General features: G+C 47.6%; 1 protein-coding gene and 1 non-coding gene across 2 annotated transcripts in view; one reads left to right on the top strand and one right to left on the bottom strand.

The window, feature by feature from the left end:
* TSPAN14 (tetraspanin 14) overlaps positions 1-18,393 on the top strand; it is a 78,255-nt gene that overhangs the window by 48,234 nt on the left and 11,628 nt on the right. Inside the window, exons 3-4 of the mRNA XM_004386527.2 lie at positions 15,751-15,801; positions 17,205-17,351. Coding sequence (XP_004386584.1) covers positions 15,751-15,801; positions 17,205-17,351 — 198 coding nt within the window. The remainder of the gene's footprint in view (positions 1-15,750; positions 15,802-17,204; positions 17,352-18,393) is intronic.
* TRNAR-UCU (transfer RNA arginine (anticodon UCU)) lies at positions 6,049-6,119 on the bottom strand. The gene has a single exon. It is a non-coding gene; the product is annotated as a tRNA-Arg (tRNA).

Here is an 18,393-nt window from a genome sequence, read left to right as displayed (position 1 = left end):
AAAATAAAAACAAATTAAAAAAAAACAAAAAACAAGAAAGCCCCCCAAGAAAACAGGAAAAAAAAAAAACAACAACAACGAAAAAAGAAATGTCCTCAGGGATCCCTCTGCATGTCTCTGGAAGCTGAAGGGGAGTTCCTTGCCACGCAGCTCCGCCTGGCCAGAAAGGCGTCCCAACTCAAGAAAAGGAAAAGAAAACAAACAATTCAAAACGAACAAACGAACAAAAGCCCCGGGATCCCACCAGCGTGGTAGCCCAGACGGGTAAGCGGGTCCACACTTCAATGGAGCTCTGCAGACCCTCAGGAAGAAGCAAAGATTGCGCACGGAGCCAGGCACTCGAGTGAAACGAGGGGGAGGTGGCAAGAGGCAAGTGAGAAATCGAAAGAAGCAGAAAAAAAAAGCAACACTAGCAGCCTACAGCTGGCACCCAGAGAGCCGCCTGCTTGTGTGTGTGGAATCCAAGCAGCCGGCACTTCCCAGTCAAGAGACCGTGGCCGCGGGAAGCAGAGGAGCAAATGAACAAAAGCCCCGGGATCCCACCAGCGCAGTAGCCCAGATCGGAAAGCAGCTCCTCACTCGAATGGAGCTCCACAGCCCCTCAGGAGGAAGCAAAGATGGCGCACGGAGCCAGGGACTCGAGTGAAAGGAGGGGGAGGCGGCAAGAGGTAAGCAAGAAATCAAAAGAAGCAGGGGAAAAAAAGAAAAATAAAAAAGCAACACCAGCAGCCAAGAAATCACACTCAGAGAGCCAGCTAGTGCAAGCTGGTGTTTCTGGACAAGAGACTGTGTCTGTGGGAAGCAGAGGAGGCCGAGTGTGGGTGAAGAAGGGTAGAGAGTGGGAAAGCATATATCACAAATTGCTGGCGCTCTGCAGCCCCTCAGGAGGAAGCAAAGATGGTGCACGGAGCCAGGCACTCGAGTGAAAGGAGCCAGCACTAGCAGCCAACAAACGGCACCGAGAGAGCCGCCTGCTTGGGTGTGTGGAATCCGGCGCTTCCCAGTCGAGAGACCGTGGCCGCAGGAAGCAGAGGAGGCCGAGCTGGGGCGAAGAGGGGTGGGGGGTGGGAAAGCGCACACCCCAAATTGCCGGTTGTTTTGTCTCCCGCTGGACGCTCCGTGAGGCTCTTTTCTCGTACCCCTGTTTGCTGGTCTTCGATATGAGTTCAAGATGGCGGGTCCCCACTGCGTTAGCTGGTAGGGGACCTCTGCATGAATCTCTCCTCGCTCTCCGTTCTCTTTCAGTTTTCTCACTCCATTTGGTGCTCGGCTGAGTTCTTTATCTCTTCATTTGATGTTCTAGGGTTTCAGGATTGTGTATTCTCTGTTTGGCTTAGTTTTTCGGATCTTTGTTGTGGAGGGACGGCGTGGTGCTTTTGCCTAGAGCGCCGTTTTGCCACTCTTCATAAATCAATTTTAATAATTTGTATCTTTCAAGGGACTTGGCTGTATCATCCAGGTTATTCAATTTATTGGGAAAACTTTGTCGATAACGTTTTCTTCTTACCTTTTTAATGTTTGTAGGCTCTCTTTCACTGCTAATATTGGTCATTTGTCTCTTTTTCTTTTCCTTAAAGAGCAAACTTTTGGTTTTACTGATTTTTTTCTGTTTCTATTTTCCATTTCATTGATTTCTGCTCTTATTTTTATTATTTCCTCCCTTTTACTTTGAGATTACTTTGCCTTTTTTTTTTTTTTAGTTAAGATGGAATATTATATCAATTGATTTCAGATCATCTTGTTTTCTAGTATAAATATTTGAAACTACATTTCCTGCATCCCATTTTGATACGTTTTCCTTTCATTTAGTTAAAATATGTTGTAATTTCCATTTTGATTTATTGGATCCATAGATTATTTGGATATGTACTGTATAATTTTCAGATATTTAGAGATCTCCTGGTATTTCTATTACTGTTTTCTTATTGTGGTCAGAGCATATAATTTGTATGATTAGAGTTCTTTTAAAATTATTAAAATTTATTTTGCTGTTTAGTGAATGCTCATGTTTGCATGCTTGAATGTGTATTCTACCTTTTTTTTTTTTGAAGGCAGGGACTGATATGGAGTTTTCTGTAAAAGATGATTAGTTCACATTGGTTTATAATGTTGTTCAGATCTTTATATTCTTAGTGATTTTTTTGTCAACTTGTTCTATCCATTATTATTAGTTTTTTAGAGAAGTATGCTTGTTGAAGTGTATTTTTACAGAACTTGTAATTGAAAACTTGTGGCCGAGATCTACTGGACTGATTGAGACTAGAGGAACCCCCGAGGCTATCTCCCTAAGATAATCTTTGAATGTGGAGTTGAAACTATTTCTGCAGGTCACATTTATTTTAGCAAAATAATAGATTGGCTTTATAAAATAAACGGTATCTCCCATGAGTAATGTGCTTCCTTAAACAATGAACTTTATGAGTCCAAACAGTCAACATTTACCCAAAAGCAAAGATTGATAAGGCAAGGAGGGGAAGGGAAGCTAGATCAGTGGAAACAAAACAAACAGAATGGAAATAATGAGAATGCTGACACATTGTAAAAATTGTACCCAATGGCATGGAATAATTTGTATAAAAATTATCAAAGGGGAACCTAATATGCTGTGTAAGCTTTCACCCAAAATACAATAAAATATTATTTAAAAAAAAGAAAACTTATGGCATTGTTTTGGGAGTGATGTGGTTTTTTGGTTTGTTTTTAATTTACTGTATTTTTTGTTGTTGAGAATGTGCATAGTAGAACATAAACCAGTTCAACAATTTGTGCGTGTACACGATCAAATGCTTTAAGCTGCGCAGCCATTCTGACCCTCCATTTCTGAATTGTTCCTGCCCCGTTAACATAAACTCACTGCCCCCTTCAGTTTCCTATCTAATCTTTCAAGTTGCTGTTGTCAGTTTGATCCCATATACATAGTTCTTCAAAGAACAGAATGCACAAGGCAGAAATTTTTTACTAGTTAAGCTAAACTATTGTTTGGTTTTAAGAAGACTTTAGGGGATACTTGTACCCATAGCTGTTGAGTTGATTCCAACTCATAGTGACCCTATAGGACAGAGTAGAACTGTCCCTTAGAGTTTCTAGGGAGCACCTGGTAGATTTGAACTGCTGACCTTTTGGTTAGCAGTCATAACACTTACCCACTATGCCACCAGGGTTTCCAATAGTGACCCAATAGGACAGAGTAAAGCTGCCCCATAGGGCTTCCAGGCTGTAATCTTTACTGAAGCAGACTGCCACATCTTTCTTCTGCAGAGCAGCAGGTGAATTCGAACTACTGACCTTTCGGTTAGCAGCCAAGCACTTAATCATTGTGCCACCAAGGCTCCTTACTTTAGGGAGTATATCTATATCTGCATATATGTTTAGATTTCTTTACTTTCTTTAAGGTATTTTATTTTTAATAATTTATTTTTGTTGTTGAGAATATATACAGGGGAACATACACCAATTCATCAATTTCTGCATGTACAGTTCAGTGACATTGATTACATTCTTCAAATTATGCAAACATTCTCATCCTCCTTTTCCAAGTTGTTTCTCTCCCAATGAACATAATAAGCTCACTGCCTGCTAAGATTTCTTTCTGATCTTTTGAGTTGCTGTTGTCAATTTGATCCAATATAGACAGATCTTAAAAGAGCACAATTCTCAAGGCAGACCATCTTTACTAGTTAAGCTAAACTGTTGTTTGAATTTAAGAAGACTTCAGGGGATATTTTTTGATTTAAGGTTGAAAGTTTAAAGATTATCTCAGGGCAGTAGTTTCAGGGGTTCATCCAGTCTCCATGGCTCCAGAAAGTCTAGATTCCATGAGAATTTGAAATTCTGTTCTGCATTTTCCCCTTTGATCAGGATTCTATGGAATCTTTGATCAAAATGTTCAGTAATGGTAGCTGGACACCATCCAGTTCTCCTGGTCTCATGGAGGCAATTAGCCATGCATTCCATTTCCTCCTCCTATTCCTGACTCTCTTTTGTCCTCTGTTGCTCCAGATGAATAGAGACCAATTGTTGTATCTTGGATGGCCACTTGCAAGCTTTTAAGACCCCAGGCACTACGCAATGAGCCAGGAGGTAGAACAGAGGCACTAAACACTTTATTAGGCCAATTAACTGGAATATCCCAGGAAACCATGACCCTAAACCTCCAAACCAAGAAACCAAATCCCATAAGGTGTTTGGTTGTACATAAGCAGTCTCAGCAGCTGCTCTTTGTTGTTTTTGTAACTATATCACACAGCTTTTGCCAATTCACCTTTTTACAAGTGTACAACTTATTGATTGCAGCTACATTAATCGGCTGTCAAAACCTACCCTTAGTCAATGCAGTTTTTCCATCACTGTAAACTGAAACTCAGTGCTCCATAAGCAATAATCCTTTCCTCCTCCCTCCTTCCTGCCCGTTAGCCACTAATAAACTTTAGTGTCTATACATTTGCCTGTTTTTGTCTTTTTGTATAAGCGAGGTCATACAATTTTTGTCCTCTTGTGATTGACTTATTTCACTCAGCATAATGTCTTCAGCTCCATTCATGTTGTAGCATGTATCAAGACTTCATTTCTCTTTCTGGTTGAGTAGTATTCTATTCTATGTATGTACCACATTTTGTTTATCCATTAATCCGTTGATGGGGACGTTCTGCCCATGACTGAGAGTTGTTGTTAGTTGCCATCAAATCGATCCCAACTCATGGCGGCCCCATGTGTATAGAGTAGAACTGTGCTCCGTAGCGTTTTCAAGGCTGTGACTTTTCGGAAGCAGAGTGCCGGGCCTGTCTTCTGAGCCCTCTCTGGGTGGGTTTGAACCATCAACCTTTCTGCTGGTGGTCGAGCGCTTAACAGTTTGTGCCACCCAGCGACTCCTGATATTGAGAGAGGGTTTTTGGAATCTCCAACTATAATTGTGGATGTGTCTGTTTCTCCTTTTACTTCTGTCATTTTTGTCCTGTTTTTAGATGCATGCATGTTTAGGATTGTTATGTCTTCTTGGTGAATTGACCCCTTTATCATTTCTAAAAGCTTTCGAAACACTTCTTTATCCCTGGTAATATACCTTGTCCTAAAGTCTACTTCATGTATTGATATACCCACTTTAGCTTTTTTATGATTACTATTTGAATGGCATGTCTTTTCCCATTTTTTTTCTGTATTTAAAGTGGATTTCTTGTAGATGGCATCTAGTTAGATCTTGATTTTGTCAGATGACAATTTCTGCTCCTTAATTGGCATACTTAGATCATTTACATTTAATGTGATTTTTTTTTTAGTTGGATTTAAGCCTATTATCTTCCTCTGTTTTAAATTTTACCATCTATTCTTTGTTCCTTTTTTCCAGCTTTATTTTGGAATAATTGGGTTTTTTTTTTTCCTTTCATTCAGTTTCTTTTCTACTATTGGCTTATTAGTTATAGCTCTTAAATTTTAAAAATAGTTTTATTGTAAAATACATGCAACAAAAAGTTTGCCATTTTAACCATTTTAAGTATATAGTTCAGTGATGTTAATTATATTCACCACATTGTTTTACCATCACCATATACATTTCTAAAAGTTTTTCATCCCCCCAACAGAACTTACTACCCTTTTACCAAGGGCTAGGGGAGAGAGAAGTAAGGAATTATTGTTAATCATTAATGAACTTTGGTCTGTATGCATTTTGCCTCTTCTACGTACTTCATTTAAGTGGGATCGTACATTTGTTGTTTCGTGTTTGACTTTTTTCTCTCAGCATATTGTTTTCAAAGTTCATGAGTGTTGTAGCATGTATCAGGACTTTATTTCTGCTTGTTATCATTAGCTGTCGTTGAGTCAGCCCCTGACTCACGGCAGTGCCGTGCACAAGGGAACAAAATATTGTCCAGTCTTGCACCATGCCCCGTGATTGGTTGTAGATTGGACCATTGTGATCCATAGAGTTTTCAGTGGTTGTTTTTCAGAAGTAGGCCTTTCTTCCTAGTCCATCTTAGTTTGGAAGCTCTGCTGTTCAGCATCATAGCAATATGCAAGCCTCTACTGATGGATGGATGGTGGCTGCATATGGGTTGCATTGGCTGGGAATCGAACCCAGGTCTCCAGCATAGAAGGCAAGAATTCTACCACTGAACTACCAGTGCCTCATTTCATTTCTCTTTATTGCTGAGTAATCCATTGTATGTATATACCACATTTTGTTTACCCATCCATCTTGGATTACTTAGGTTGTTTCCACATTTTGGCTATTGTAAATAATGCTACGATGAACATTGGTGTACAAGTGTCCGTTTTGAGCCCCCACTTTCAAGTCTTTTGAGTATACACCTAAGAGTGGAATTGCTGGGTCATATGGGAATTCTGTGGAGCCCTGGTGGCACAGTGGTTATGAGCTCGGCTGCTAACCAAAAGATTGGCAATTCGAATCCACCAGCCGCTCCTTGGAAACTCTAGGGGGCAGTTCTGCCCTGACCTATGTCTCCGTGAGTCGATTTTGACTCGAAGGCAACAGGTTTGGATTTTGTTGGTTTTATGGTAATTCTATGTTTAACTTTTTGAGAAACCACCAAACTGTTTCCCACAGTGACTGTATCATTTTACATTCCCACCAGCAATGAATGGGGCTTTCAGTTGCTCCACATCCTTGTCAACACTTGTTAATTTATGTTTTTCTAATAATAACCTTCCTATTGTGTATGAGATTGTATCTTGTCGTTTTGACTTGTGTTTTCCTAATGACTTACAACATCAAACACAGGGACTTGGAGCTTTACCCCTGTGTTTTCTTCTAAGAATTTTATGATTTTAGTTCTTACCGTTAGGTCCTTGATCCATTCTGAGTTAGTTTTCATACCTAGTGTGAGGTGTGAGTCTGGTTTCATTGTTTGCACGTGGAGATCCGGTTGTCATAGCACCATTTGTTGAAGAGACTATTTTTTCCCCATTGAATGAACTTGATACCCTTGTTGAAATCCATTGGCCGTAGCGATATGGGTTTTTAATAATGTTTTAATGGTTAATCTAGGATTCTAACATGCATAATGCACCTAGGGCTTACAATGTGCATCATGCATCTTTAAAAGAGTCTACTTTCACATAATATTATACCACTTTGTGTATAATGTAAGAACCTTGAAATGGTATACTTCTCTTTCCCATTCCCATTCTTTTTTGTCATACATTTTTACTTTTATATGTTAAAAATTCCAGAAGTACATTTTTATTTTTGTTTTAAACATGTTTTTTACACTTCAAGGGACAGAATAGCAGGGGTGGGGACCTGGGACCACGGTTTCAGGGAACATCTAGGTCAGCTGGCATAACAGAGTTTATTAAGAAAATGTTCTGCATCCCACGTTGGTAAGTGGCGTCTGGGGTCTTAAAAGCTGGTGAGCAGCCATCTAAGATGCATCAATTGGTCCCAGCCCACCTGGAGCAAAGGAAAATGAAGAACACCAAAGATACAGGGGAAATATTAGCCCAAGAGACAGAAAGGCCCACATAAACCAGAAACTCCATCAGCCTGAGACCAGAAGAACTAGATGGTGCCTGGCTACCACCAATAACCACCCTGACAGGGAAACAGAACAGAGAGTCCCTAATGGAGCAGGAGAAAAGTGGGGTGCAGAACTCAAATTCTAGTGAGAAGACCAGACTTAATGGTTTGACTGATACTGGAGGGACCCTGGAAGACATGGCCCCCAGACTGTCAGCCCAGAAATAAAACCATTCCTGAAACCAACTCTTCAGACAAAGATTAGACTGGTCTGTGGGATATAAAATGATACTTTTGAAGAGACTGCTTCTTAGCTCAAGTAGATCCGTGAGACTAAATGGGCAGCTCCTGTCCGGAGGTGAGATGAGAAGGCAGAGAGGGTCAGGAGCTGGTTGAATGGACATGGGAAATCTGGGGTGGAAAGGAGGAGTGTGTTGTCACAGTATAGGGAGAGCAGCTAGGGTCATATACCAATGTGTGTATAAATTTTTGTATGAGAAACTGACTTGAACTGTAAACTTTCACTTAAAGCACAATTTAAAAAAAAAAAAGTGGGTTTTAAAAGAAATTGAAAAATGAAAGAAAAAAGTCTTTGAAGATTATTCACGTATTTATTATTTTCCTCAATTAGCATTATTTTGGTTGATCCAAGTTTCTGTCAGCTTTTATTTCCTGTGTTACAGGTCTGTTGCCTTTAAATTGTCCTAGCTTTTTTGCTTGTCTGAAAATACTAAATTGCACCTTCATTTTTGAAGGCTATATTTGCTGAATATAGAATTCTAGCATAACAGTATTTGTTTTCTTCCTGCTTTTTGATTTTTAAATGTGTCATTCCTTTGTCTTCTGGCTTGCATAGTTTCCGATGAGAATCCTTTGATGATTCTTATCTTGTTCTTGTGTATGTATGTGTCTTTTTTTCCCTCTGGATGTGAAAATGGAGTGGGGGTGGTGTCTGACCTCCTTTAACTTCACAAGGGAGAAGGAGGATCAAGATCAACAGCCCAAGGCTGATTCCTGTCAGGCAGAGGTCGGACATGCCTCCTCTCTCTGCCATCTTTACCAAGCCTGACACCAGCCATCCCTCCCACAGCACTCCTGTGCTGGTTCAACAATTGATTGCACTGGCCACACAGAACTCACAGACGATACTCATGATTATGGGGTTTATTAGGGAAGTAACAGGTTATGATTCAGGTTGAGGAACGCTTAGAATACAGTTCTTCCGTGAAGACAGCCTCTTCCCAGCCATACTCGCAGGCATGCCTCTCCCTGGCCCTGGGACTCTGCTCTGCTCAGGCAAGTGTTAGAAAGCTCTTCAGCTCTGCCAATAAGTGCCCAGAGGCACCCTACTCCACCATCAAGCCTTGGCCCAGGGCATTCAGTGTTCTTGTTCTGTGGCCAGGAAGCCCACTGCGTCATCTCCTGCTGGTCTTTGCTGCCACTCTCTCCTGTTGCCTTTTCTCTGCCACCACTTCTCGCTGTCGTTTGTTATGGGTCTCTCTGTCTCTCTCCGTCTCGCTGTCTTTGTCTCCTGGTTCCAGTTTCTTCTCAGCGCAGGGATCCTGGGTCCCAAGGACATACTCCCCTCCTGGCTGTTCTTCCTTGGTGATAGATGGGATCCCCTCTCTCCCACCTCTGGGATGGCTCACTTCAAGCCCAGCAAGATGGCAAAACTGACTAATCCCCTTGGTGGGCCACAATTACCCTATTTGCATAGTCCCATCCCATCACTTGGGTAGGAGTTACAAGACCATGGCAAGAAAGGCCACACGAAAGTGATCCATTACACCATGGTGGCTGACTTCAGGAACCCTGGTGGCATAGTGATTAAGAGCTACAGCTGCTAACCAGAAGGTCGGCAGTTCGAATCCACCAGGTGCTCCTTGGAAACCGTAAGGGGCAGTTCTGCTCTGTCCTGTAGGGTCACTGTGAGTTGGAATCGACTGAATGGCAACGGTTTGTTTTTTTTGGCTGACTTCAGGAGTTTTTCTTCATTACTGGAGTTCAGCAATTTTGTTATAATATGTGTTGGTGTGGTTTTGTTTGTGTTTTTTCCTGCTTGGGGTTCATTGGGCATTTTGGACTTGTGGATTTATAGTTTTCATCAGATTTGGAAATTTTTCCATCATTACTGTTAACATATACTTCCCCTTCTGCAAATTTTTCTGGGACTCCAGTTACCTTTATGTTGAATGGCTTGTTGTTGGCCCACAGGTCACTGGGGCTCTGTTCTGATTTGTTTTCCCCCTCTACCCTTTAGTTTCAGAAGCCCTGGTGGCACAGTTGTTAAATGCTCAGACGCTTTCGGAAAGGTCAGCCATTTGAACTCACCGGCCGCTCCGTAGGAGAAAGACGTGGCAGTCTGCTTCCATAAAGATTGCAACCTTGGAAATCCTCTGGGGCAGTTCTGCTCTGTCCTGTAGGGTCGCTATGAGTCAGAATTGGCTCAGTGGCAACGGGTTTACCTTGTTGCTTTATGTTCAGGTTCACCGATCTTTTCTGAATTCTTCATTTCTAACGTTGTATTTTCTATTTCTTGTAGTTCCATTTGGGTCTTTTTTATATCTTCCATTCCTTTCTTTTTGTTTTTATTTGTATTTAAATTCATGCGTGTCTTAGTCATCTATTGCTGCTATAACAGAAATACCACAAGTGGACGGCTTTAACAAAGAGAAATTTATTTTCTCGTAGTTAAGTAGGCTACAAGTCCAAATTCAGGGCATCAGCTCCAGGAGAAGGCTTTCTCTCTCTTTCGGCTCTGGAGGAAGGTCCTTGTTATGCATCAGTCTTCCTTTGGTCTGGGAGCATCTCAGCACAGGAGCCTCAGGTCCAAAGGACGCACTCTGCTCCCAGCACTGCTTTCTTGGTGGTGTGAGGTTCCCTTGTCACTCTGCTCGCCTCTGTCTTTTATATCTCAAAAGAGATTGGCTTAAGACACTATCTAATCTTGTAGACTTCATCAGTATAACTGCTGCTAATCCATCTTATTACAACACATAAGGAAATCACATCAGATGACAAGATGGTATACAGTATGGGGAATCATGACCCAGCCAAGTTGACAGATATTTTGGGGGAATGATGACGTGCATATTTGCAATAGCCATTTTAAAGTCTCTGTCTGCTAATTTCATCTTCTCTGTAATTTCTGGATCCTTTTGTATTTTCTGAATTTTTTCCTTGTTATAAGGCAGGTTTGTTTCCTTTTTGCCTGTGTAGTAACTTTTGATTGTATGCTAGATATTGTTTTTCTACCCAAGGATTCTTCCCTGAGAGAATACAGTGTTTTGTGTCTCTCGTGGCACTTTTGTTAAATATTATGCTGTGAGATTCATTCTGTTGTTGGATGTAGTTGTGAATCATTTGTTCCCATTTTTCTGTAATATTTCAAATGAATATATCATTTAGGTTATTTATGGTTTTAAGTTCGTAAGACCTTTTAAAGTGATACAAAAGCATAGCATTGCTTTTGCTAAGTTAGAGACCTGAATTACAGGGATGTCCTGGGGTTTGTGTGGCCGAGATGAAGAAATCCTGTCTCTCGTCTCTAGATGCAGATGGTTTTATGCAGGGTTGTCAAACCATGCCTAACCCGTTGCCATCAAGTCGATTCCGATTCATAGCGATCCTATAGGACAGAGTAGAATTGCCCCATAGGGTTTCCAAGGAGCAGCTGGTGGATTCGAACTGCCAGCCCAAACCATGGCTAGTGGGCTCCCTGTGGCTTGCCACCTGTCTTTGTGTATAGTTGTATTGGAACCCAGCCATGCCCGTTCGTATACTTACTACCTGCGGTGACAGTAAGGCTGAGTAGTTGTGGCAGACTGTCTGGCATGCAAAGCCTACGGGATTTACTCTCTGGCCCTTGATATACATGCTGACTCCTGATTTAGTCTGTTGCTTTTCTACCCACTCTTCATCCCTGTGTGTTGTGCCAGTGATGGCGGAGGCTGTGTTGGGGAATGAGCTTGTTGCGGGGACCGTTCTCTCTGCTGTTGGGGTTGCTCTGATACCACCCTGGGATGACTGCTGCTTTGTGTCCTTCCTTTCAGAGCCTTGACACAGTCAGTCCCCACTGGGCTGTGCCGATCTGGCTCTCTGCTGTCTGGGGCCCAGACAGCACCCAAGCCCCCTCGCTCTGCTGGAAAGGGCACACCACCCTCCTGGGAGGAGGAAAGCGGGTGTACAGTAGCCCGGTGACCCTGCGCAAGTCACCTGTGCCTTCCTGCCCCGGCCATTGCCCTCCATAAAGAGGAGGCTGGGCCTCAGCATGCTTTCTGTCCCCCAGCATGCTTTCTGTCCCCAGGCCTTCTGAAATCCTGCTGAGTGGGGGCTTGGTTCATACTCTTACAACACAGGGCTCTCTTGAAAGGGGCCTGCCTTCCTTGCTCTGTGTCGGCTTGAGAGGGACGGCTCCTGTCTCGCCTGCTGGGCTTGTAGGGCCAGGGTGGATCTGGAGTTTGCACCCTCTGGCCTCCTTTGTGGCCCCACGTTCCTTGAATTTTTGGCATATCGAGTGGCCATGGCATTGCTGCTTTCTGAGCTCACCAGGCCTGGAGCCAGGATTTCCTGTTCTGAAGAGGGTGCCAGGACCGTGGGGTTTCCACGTGGCATGGTTTATAATGGCAGAGCTCTGTGGGAGGCATGTTGCAGCTACTCGTTTTACAGATGGGCAGTCTGAGGCCCAGGAGAGTGTGGTTGGGAGCTGAGCTGAGACTGACTGCCCCAGCTCCCCACCCACCTGCCCCATTCGCTCTCCATCATTCTTTCCTAGATAGATAGCTGCCGGCTAGTTGACTCTGCTCGTGGTGACCGCATGTGGGTCGGAGTAGAACTGTCCTCCATAGGGTTTTCAATGGCTGAGTTTTCGGAAGTAGATTGCCAGGACTTTCTTCTGAGGTGCCTCTGGTTGGACTCAAACCTCCAGTGTTTCTGTTAACAGCTGAGTGTGTTAACCGTTTACACCACCCAGGGACCCTCATCCTTTCCTAACTCCCTTTAAGACCCCTAGAAGGCCCCATTTTCCCTGAGCTCTGCTCAGTGTTATCTCCAGAAGCCCCTGGAAAGGAGGGGCTTGACTTAGGACATAGCCTGGTGCTGGGAGCTCTTGGGTGGTGGAGCGCAGAGCAGGGTGGAGGACTGTGAAGAGCAAGCGCACCAGGATCGGGGAACGGGGTGCAGAGAACACCTGTAGGCCCGCTGTGTCCTCAGTACAGTAGATGCTGTGGGGTCTCCCCCAGGGCCGCTCCGGGCCTCTGCTGTGCCTTCAGCCCAGGAGGCAGTGCTCTGGGCCCTGGGGCGAGTGCGTCACATGCGAGGTATTTTCTTCAGTTGTTGCACAGTCCTCTGACCCAGAGAGTGTCATCCCCTCTGCAGAGAACAGCCTAGCTTCAGAGGACTTCCCGGACCTGCATGTACAAGGTCCTGTTTCTAGGACCTGCAACGTGGAGATCAGACCCAGGCCCTGCCACCGGCAGTGTCCCCCTCCTGGGCATTGTTCTCCATGCCGGTCATGTCTGAGGCTCCTGAGGGCCGCCGGCCTGGAGAAGGGGCTCTGTGAGTGTCAGCTGGAGTCGGCCGGGGCTTGTGCAAGAACCAGGGGCCAGCGGGCGAGCCTGAAAATGGGGCTTTGCTGCCGGTGGTTCGCCTGGAGTTTGCTGAGGAAAGGCCTTGGGCCTGCAGGGGTTGCTCAGGCGCCTTGCACACACTTCTTTGCAGTCTTGCAAGGGGTCAGGGCCACCATATGTGGGTGATGAGAGGCTGCCTGTCCACTTGCTGTTGGAACTTCCCTCCAGTCCAGCGGGGCCTAGATCCTGCTTGGGTAAAGTGCCACAGGCTTGCTCGGGTGTGAGCAGAGTTACTGTGTGGCATCCCAGGGTAGGGCTGGACCAGCCCAGAGTGCCTCCAGAAGGCTGCTTTCTTCGGGCCTTTGCCTGCAGTGGAAATGTGACCACTAAGGGGTCCCTGCTGGAGCACCCTGTCCACCTGTTCTGTCCTCGCCATCTGCAGATGTGGGCCTCTGGGCCCCTGGGTGAGGGAGAGCTCAGGCTACTGCTTCCCCTCTCTGGCCAGGTGGCTGCCCTGTGCACAGTGAGGTAGCCTGTGGTCAGGAGGGTCACATAGCTGGACTTGATTCTGAGTCAGCCCCAGCTAGCCGTACCACCTCAGGCAGATGCCCCATCGCTCCACAGCTGAGCTTCCCCTCTCATACCCTGGGGGTGGTAGGGCCAGGGTCGTGGGGGAGTGGACGTGTCTCATCAGGTGTATCAAGGGTGTGATTAACCCAGCGCCCAGCCCTTAGGGAAGGGTGGTGGCACTTTGCCATGATGATCAGGAAGCGCGTTTACCTGATGGTACAAGAAGACAGAAGCCTAGCCTCCCTGTGGGCTTAGCAGGAGGTTGGGCTCCTTCCCTGGGGAAAATCTGATTAGGTCATAGGAGGGTTCTCAGAGGCTGAAGACACAAAGCCTGAACCGCCACTCCCAGATGGGTGGTAGTCGGAGGCCGTCTGTCTCTGAGAGTTCTGTGGAAGGGTTCTGTTATCGATTGAGTTGTGTCCTCCCAAAATATGTACTGAAATCGTGGCCTCTATACCTGTAAAAAAGAAACCCTGGTATCGCAGTGGTTAAAGCACTGGGCTGCTAACCGAAAGGTCGGCAGTTTGAACCCACCGGCCGCTCCGCCGGAGAAAGATGTGGCAGTCTGCTTCCGTAAAGATTGCAGCCTTGGAAACCCTGTGGGGCAGTTCTGCTCTGTCCTACAGGGTCGCTGAGTCAGAATCCACTCCACAGCAGTGGTCTTCCTGTTGTTTAATACCTCTGAGTAGGGGCAGTGGCGGTTCATGGGGAGACCCAGGTTTGATTCCCAGCCAGTGCACCTCACACTTGGCTACCACCTGCTTGTCAGTGGAGGCTTGTGTATCATTATGATGCTGAACAGGTTTCAGTGGAGCGTCCAAACTAAAACAGACTAGGAAGAAAGGCCTGACGATTTGTTGCTAAAAATCAGCCAGTGAAAACCCTGTGGATCCCAATGGTCAGATCCACAGCCCATCATGGGGATGGTGGAGGACTGGGTGGTATTTGGCTCCATTGTACATGGGGTTACTGTCAGTTGGGGGCCAACTCGACAGCAGCTAACAGCAACATACCTGCAAATATGATCCTTCCTGGAAATAGGGTTTTGTGCTGTTGGCATACCCAAGTCGGACAGGTCCTGAACCTAATCACTTCTGAGTTACAAGAGAGCCAGAATGCACACAGACAGCCACGGGGGAGGAAAGATCGGCACAGCCAAGACGCTGACTGGACTTGCAGCCTCCAGAACTAAAGAAATGTCTGTTCTGTCAAGCCCCCACGGGTGGTGTCTGTGTTGTCAGAGCGCCAGGTGGCTGAGACTCCTTCAGGAGCAGGTGGGCTGGTGTGGGTCTGCCTCTCTGACGGCCGTCACGTGGGCACCCAGGCAGGCCGCGTCCCCCTCTGGTCCTCCCTTGGTGTCTTCGTCTCTAAAACAGATGTTGGGCCCCAGGGCCCCGTCCCTGGGCCCGTCTGTGGTGTAACATGTGAGCCCGAGTTCCTGTCTTCCTGGTGTGAGTTAAATTTAGTTCTTCCTTTAAGATCGAGTGGATGTGAACATGAGCCCTAGTGCCCTGCCGCTGTGAGTAGAACTGCCCTTGGCGGGAGGGAAGCCGGCTTCTGAGTCACCAAGTCAGCACCAGCGTCCATATGGGAAGAGGGGGCGGTGAAGAGGGTTGCAGGACGTGGGCAGAGTGGCGCCAGTAGCTTTGTGTTGGGGTCGGCCTGTTAGTGACCGATGAGATATGGAGACGAGGAGGCCCCTGCGGGGACCAGACTGGCGTAGGGTGCAGGAGGGACAGGGGACAGCAGTCAGGAAGAAAGCTGTAGTCAGACGCACGATGTGTTTTGCAGGTCAGACCAGCGGAGCGTCCTGAATGTGGGGATGGAGGGAGGGAAGGCATCGAGGATAAGGTCTAGGTTTTCTGTTGTGAACACAGACGAGGACAACGGAGGTGCCATTTCCTGAGAATGGGCCGAGTTGTGGAGGAGCTGGGTTGGGAGTTGGGAAACCAGGGTTCCATCTTGGGGCGTGTGAAGTTTGAAATGTCCTTAGATGTCTCGGGTGGACATGCCAGGGGTTCCACGCTGCCCCACCCTCCTGGACATGAGCTGGAGCACCCCCAACTCACAGTGTGGACTCTCTTCTAAAAAATGTGCTTGGGGCTGGTTTCTGACCCGATTTTCTTCTGTCCCCCCCGCCAGCTGGCTGGAGTTGTCTTCCTCGGAGTGGGACTGTGGGCATGGAGTGAAAAGGTAGGTGTCGCTGTGGCTACGACACTCACGTTCAGCCAGCTTCAGCTGCCCCCTCCTCCCAACTGTAATTAGTCTCTACATAGCCAATGCCCGTGATAGTTATGGAACTTAGAATCGAAAGTCCTGGGGCCCTAAGACCTCCTGACTCTTGCTCTGAGCCCTGGACTTCAGGGTCAGGCCAGCAGCTGAGCTGCTTGGGGTTTTGAGCTCCATGAAGAGGGAGAGTCTTCTCCCTCTTCACACAGCCCCAAGTCATCTTCCGGACCTCCTTGTGCCCTGAACGCAGTCCTGTTATTCCTGAAATTCTTGCCCTTGCCCACAGAAGCCCTGGAAGCGGAGAGAGAGCTCGTTCTGTCCCTTGGGGCCCTGTGGGCAGAAATGCTAGCCGCTGGAGCAGAGGCAGGATGTAAGCACCTGCGGGCCCCCTGCCCAGCCCTGGGAGGAGCAGAGACCAGGCAGGAAGGATGCGGGCAAGTGCTGGGGAGGTGATTCGACAGCGGAGCCTCCCTGCGCTCCCAGAAGTGGGGCAGAGCACTTAGGTCTGCGGCCTTTCCCGCAGTGACTTGGGAGCTGGAGAGGACTGCCTTCCAGTTCAGGTGTCTCCTGAGTGGCCTGTGAGCCCCTCAAGGGCAGGGGCCAGGGTGTGTGTCTCTCCGTCCCAGTGACCTACAAGCCAGTGGCTGGCGGTGCCACCGTGTGGCCACCTCTAGGACTGCAGCTACCTGAGGCCGCTAGTCTCCCCTCCTTCCTCCTCCGAATCCTGTAAAACAGCTCTGTCCATTCTGCTAGCCACAGGGGAACTTCTGTATTTAAACGTGAATTAATTAAATCGTTTAGAGTTCAGTTTTTCAGCCCTGTTAGCCCACTGGGAGTGTGCTCATAGCCCAGTGGCTCCCATTTTGGGTAGTACAGACAGCGCGCGTCCTCATCACCACAGAAAGTTGTGTGAATGGCGCTGCTCTGGTCCGCCCCGGCTGGTGTGTCCTTCCCAGGAGCGTCCATGTTGAGGTCGTTTTCCTCTCAGCGTAGTCCACGAGTTGGCTGCAACACTGGGAGGCTAGCAAAGTCAGCTGCCCACATGGCCAGTGGCCAGGCTGCAGCCCCGGGGTGCCTTGTCCAGAGGCCCCAGGTGCCCTCCCGCTCCCCGACCCCCACCTGGCAGCAGTGCCCTGCAGGCTGCAAAGGAAGCCTGGGTCTGCAAGGGGAACTCGACACAGGTGGAGGACAGGATTGCTGCTGTGGGACGTGAGGGCCCAGGCAGGGCTGGGCAGGGGGCCTCCCAGGTGCGGGCAGAGCGGGCAGGGGCCACACTTGGGCCTGGCTTTCCGGGCAGGGTCAGAAGGCAGGCCCCTGTCCTCAGTCCCTGCTGCAGCCTGGCTGCCCTGCCTCTCTGCCTCTTTCAGGGCGTGCTGTCCGACCTCACCAAAGTGACGCAGCTGCATGGGATTGACCCTGTGGTGCTGGTGCTGGTGGTGGGCGTGGTGATGTTCACCCTGGGCTTCGCCGGCTGCGTGGGCGCCCTCCGTGAGAACATCTGTCTCCTCAAGTTTGTGAGTGGCCCCAGGCTTGGGGGGCAGCGCGGGGGGGCTCTGCTGGGCAGAAAGTGTCCGTTTGGCCAGGGGGGTGGCGGCCCATAACCCTGCGAAGTCCAGCAGTGGAGGAGGCAGCCAGCTGTACCCTCCTGCCTCCCCAGATGCCAGGGTTTCAGGGAGAGTCCAGCCGCAGGCCACCTCGTCCCAGGAGAGGTAGGGCCCCTTGGCCTTCAGCCACAGAGGAGGAGTCGGCTCTGCGGCAGCTCCCTCCCCTGGTTTTATTTCTAAAATAAAAGTTCTAAAGGAGTTGTTTGTCTGCTTCTCACCTTTGTCCTTCCTGGAAAAGATCAAACGATGTTGGGTGGTACAGTAGCATTAAGACATCATTTCTCTCCCCCAGGGTGTGTGTGGATCTGTTGAGTGTGCATGCAGAATCCTTGATTTCCTGGCAAAACTGCCTGTTGGCAAGAGTTTATATTTAGATGCAGGTTCATTTTGAAATGCACGAAGTTAAAATTAAACAGCACCCAGTGGGGAAAACATCACATTTTTTTTGTTGTATCTATTGGATCAAGTTTCCTCTTCCCTGGTCTTAATTTAACAAACAGAGCACGTGGCTGTTGCCTCACTTTTTTGTGTTAGCCTCGTGCTTCTCTGCAGAGAGAGAGAATATCTTGGAGGGCCTGTGTGGTTGTGGGTGCCTGTCCCCTCTTGGCTGGGTGGCAAAGGTGCTTCGTTCCCTGTGTGGCTGCTGATGGTGCTCTGAGCGTGCACAGGTCCTGGGGTGGACACAGAGTCTGCCCTGGTGGGGGACCTGTGGTCATGCAGCTGAGTCCCATACACACAGAGCAGCTCCCCAGTGGTATAGACAGCAATGTCAGGCAGCGCAGACGGTGCTGAGTGAGCCTCAGTTCTCCCCGTTCCCTTTGTGGGAGCTCAGGCGGTGCTGTCTGAGTGAGCCTCAGTTCTCCCCGTCCCCGTTCCCTTTGTGGGAGCTCAGGTGGTGCTGTCTGAGTGAGCCTCAGTTCTCCCCATCCCCGTTCCCTCTGTGGGAGCTCAG

The sequence above is a fragment of the Trichechus manatus genome, unplaced genomic scaffold, assembly GCF_000243295.1.
Source record: "Trichechus manatus latirostris isolate Lorelei unplaced genomic scaffold, TriManLat1.0 scaffold00166, whole genome shotgun sequence".
Taxonomy (NCBI): domain Eukaryota; kingdom Metazoa; phylum Chordata; class Mammalia; order Sirenia; family Trichechidae; genus Trichechus; species Trichechus manatus.
The sequence above is the reverse complement of the archived record's forward strand: the minus strand, read 5'-3'. Positions and strand labels throughout refer to the sequence as shown.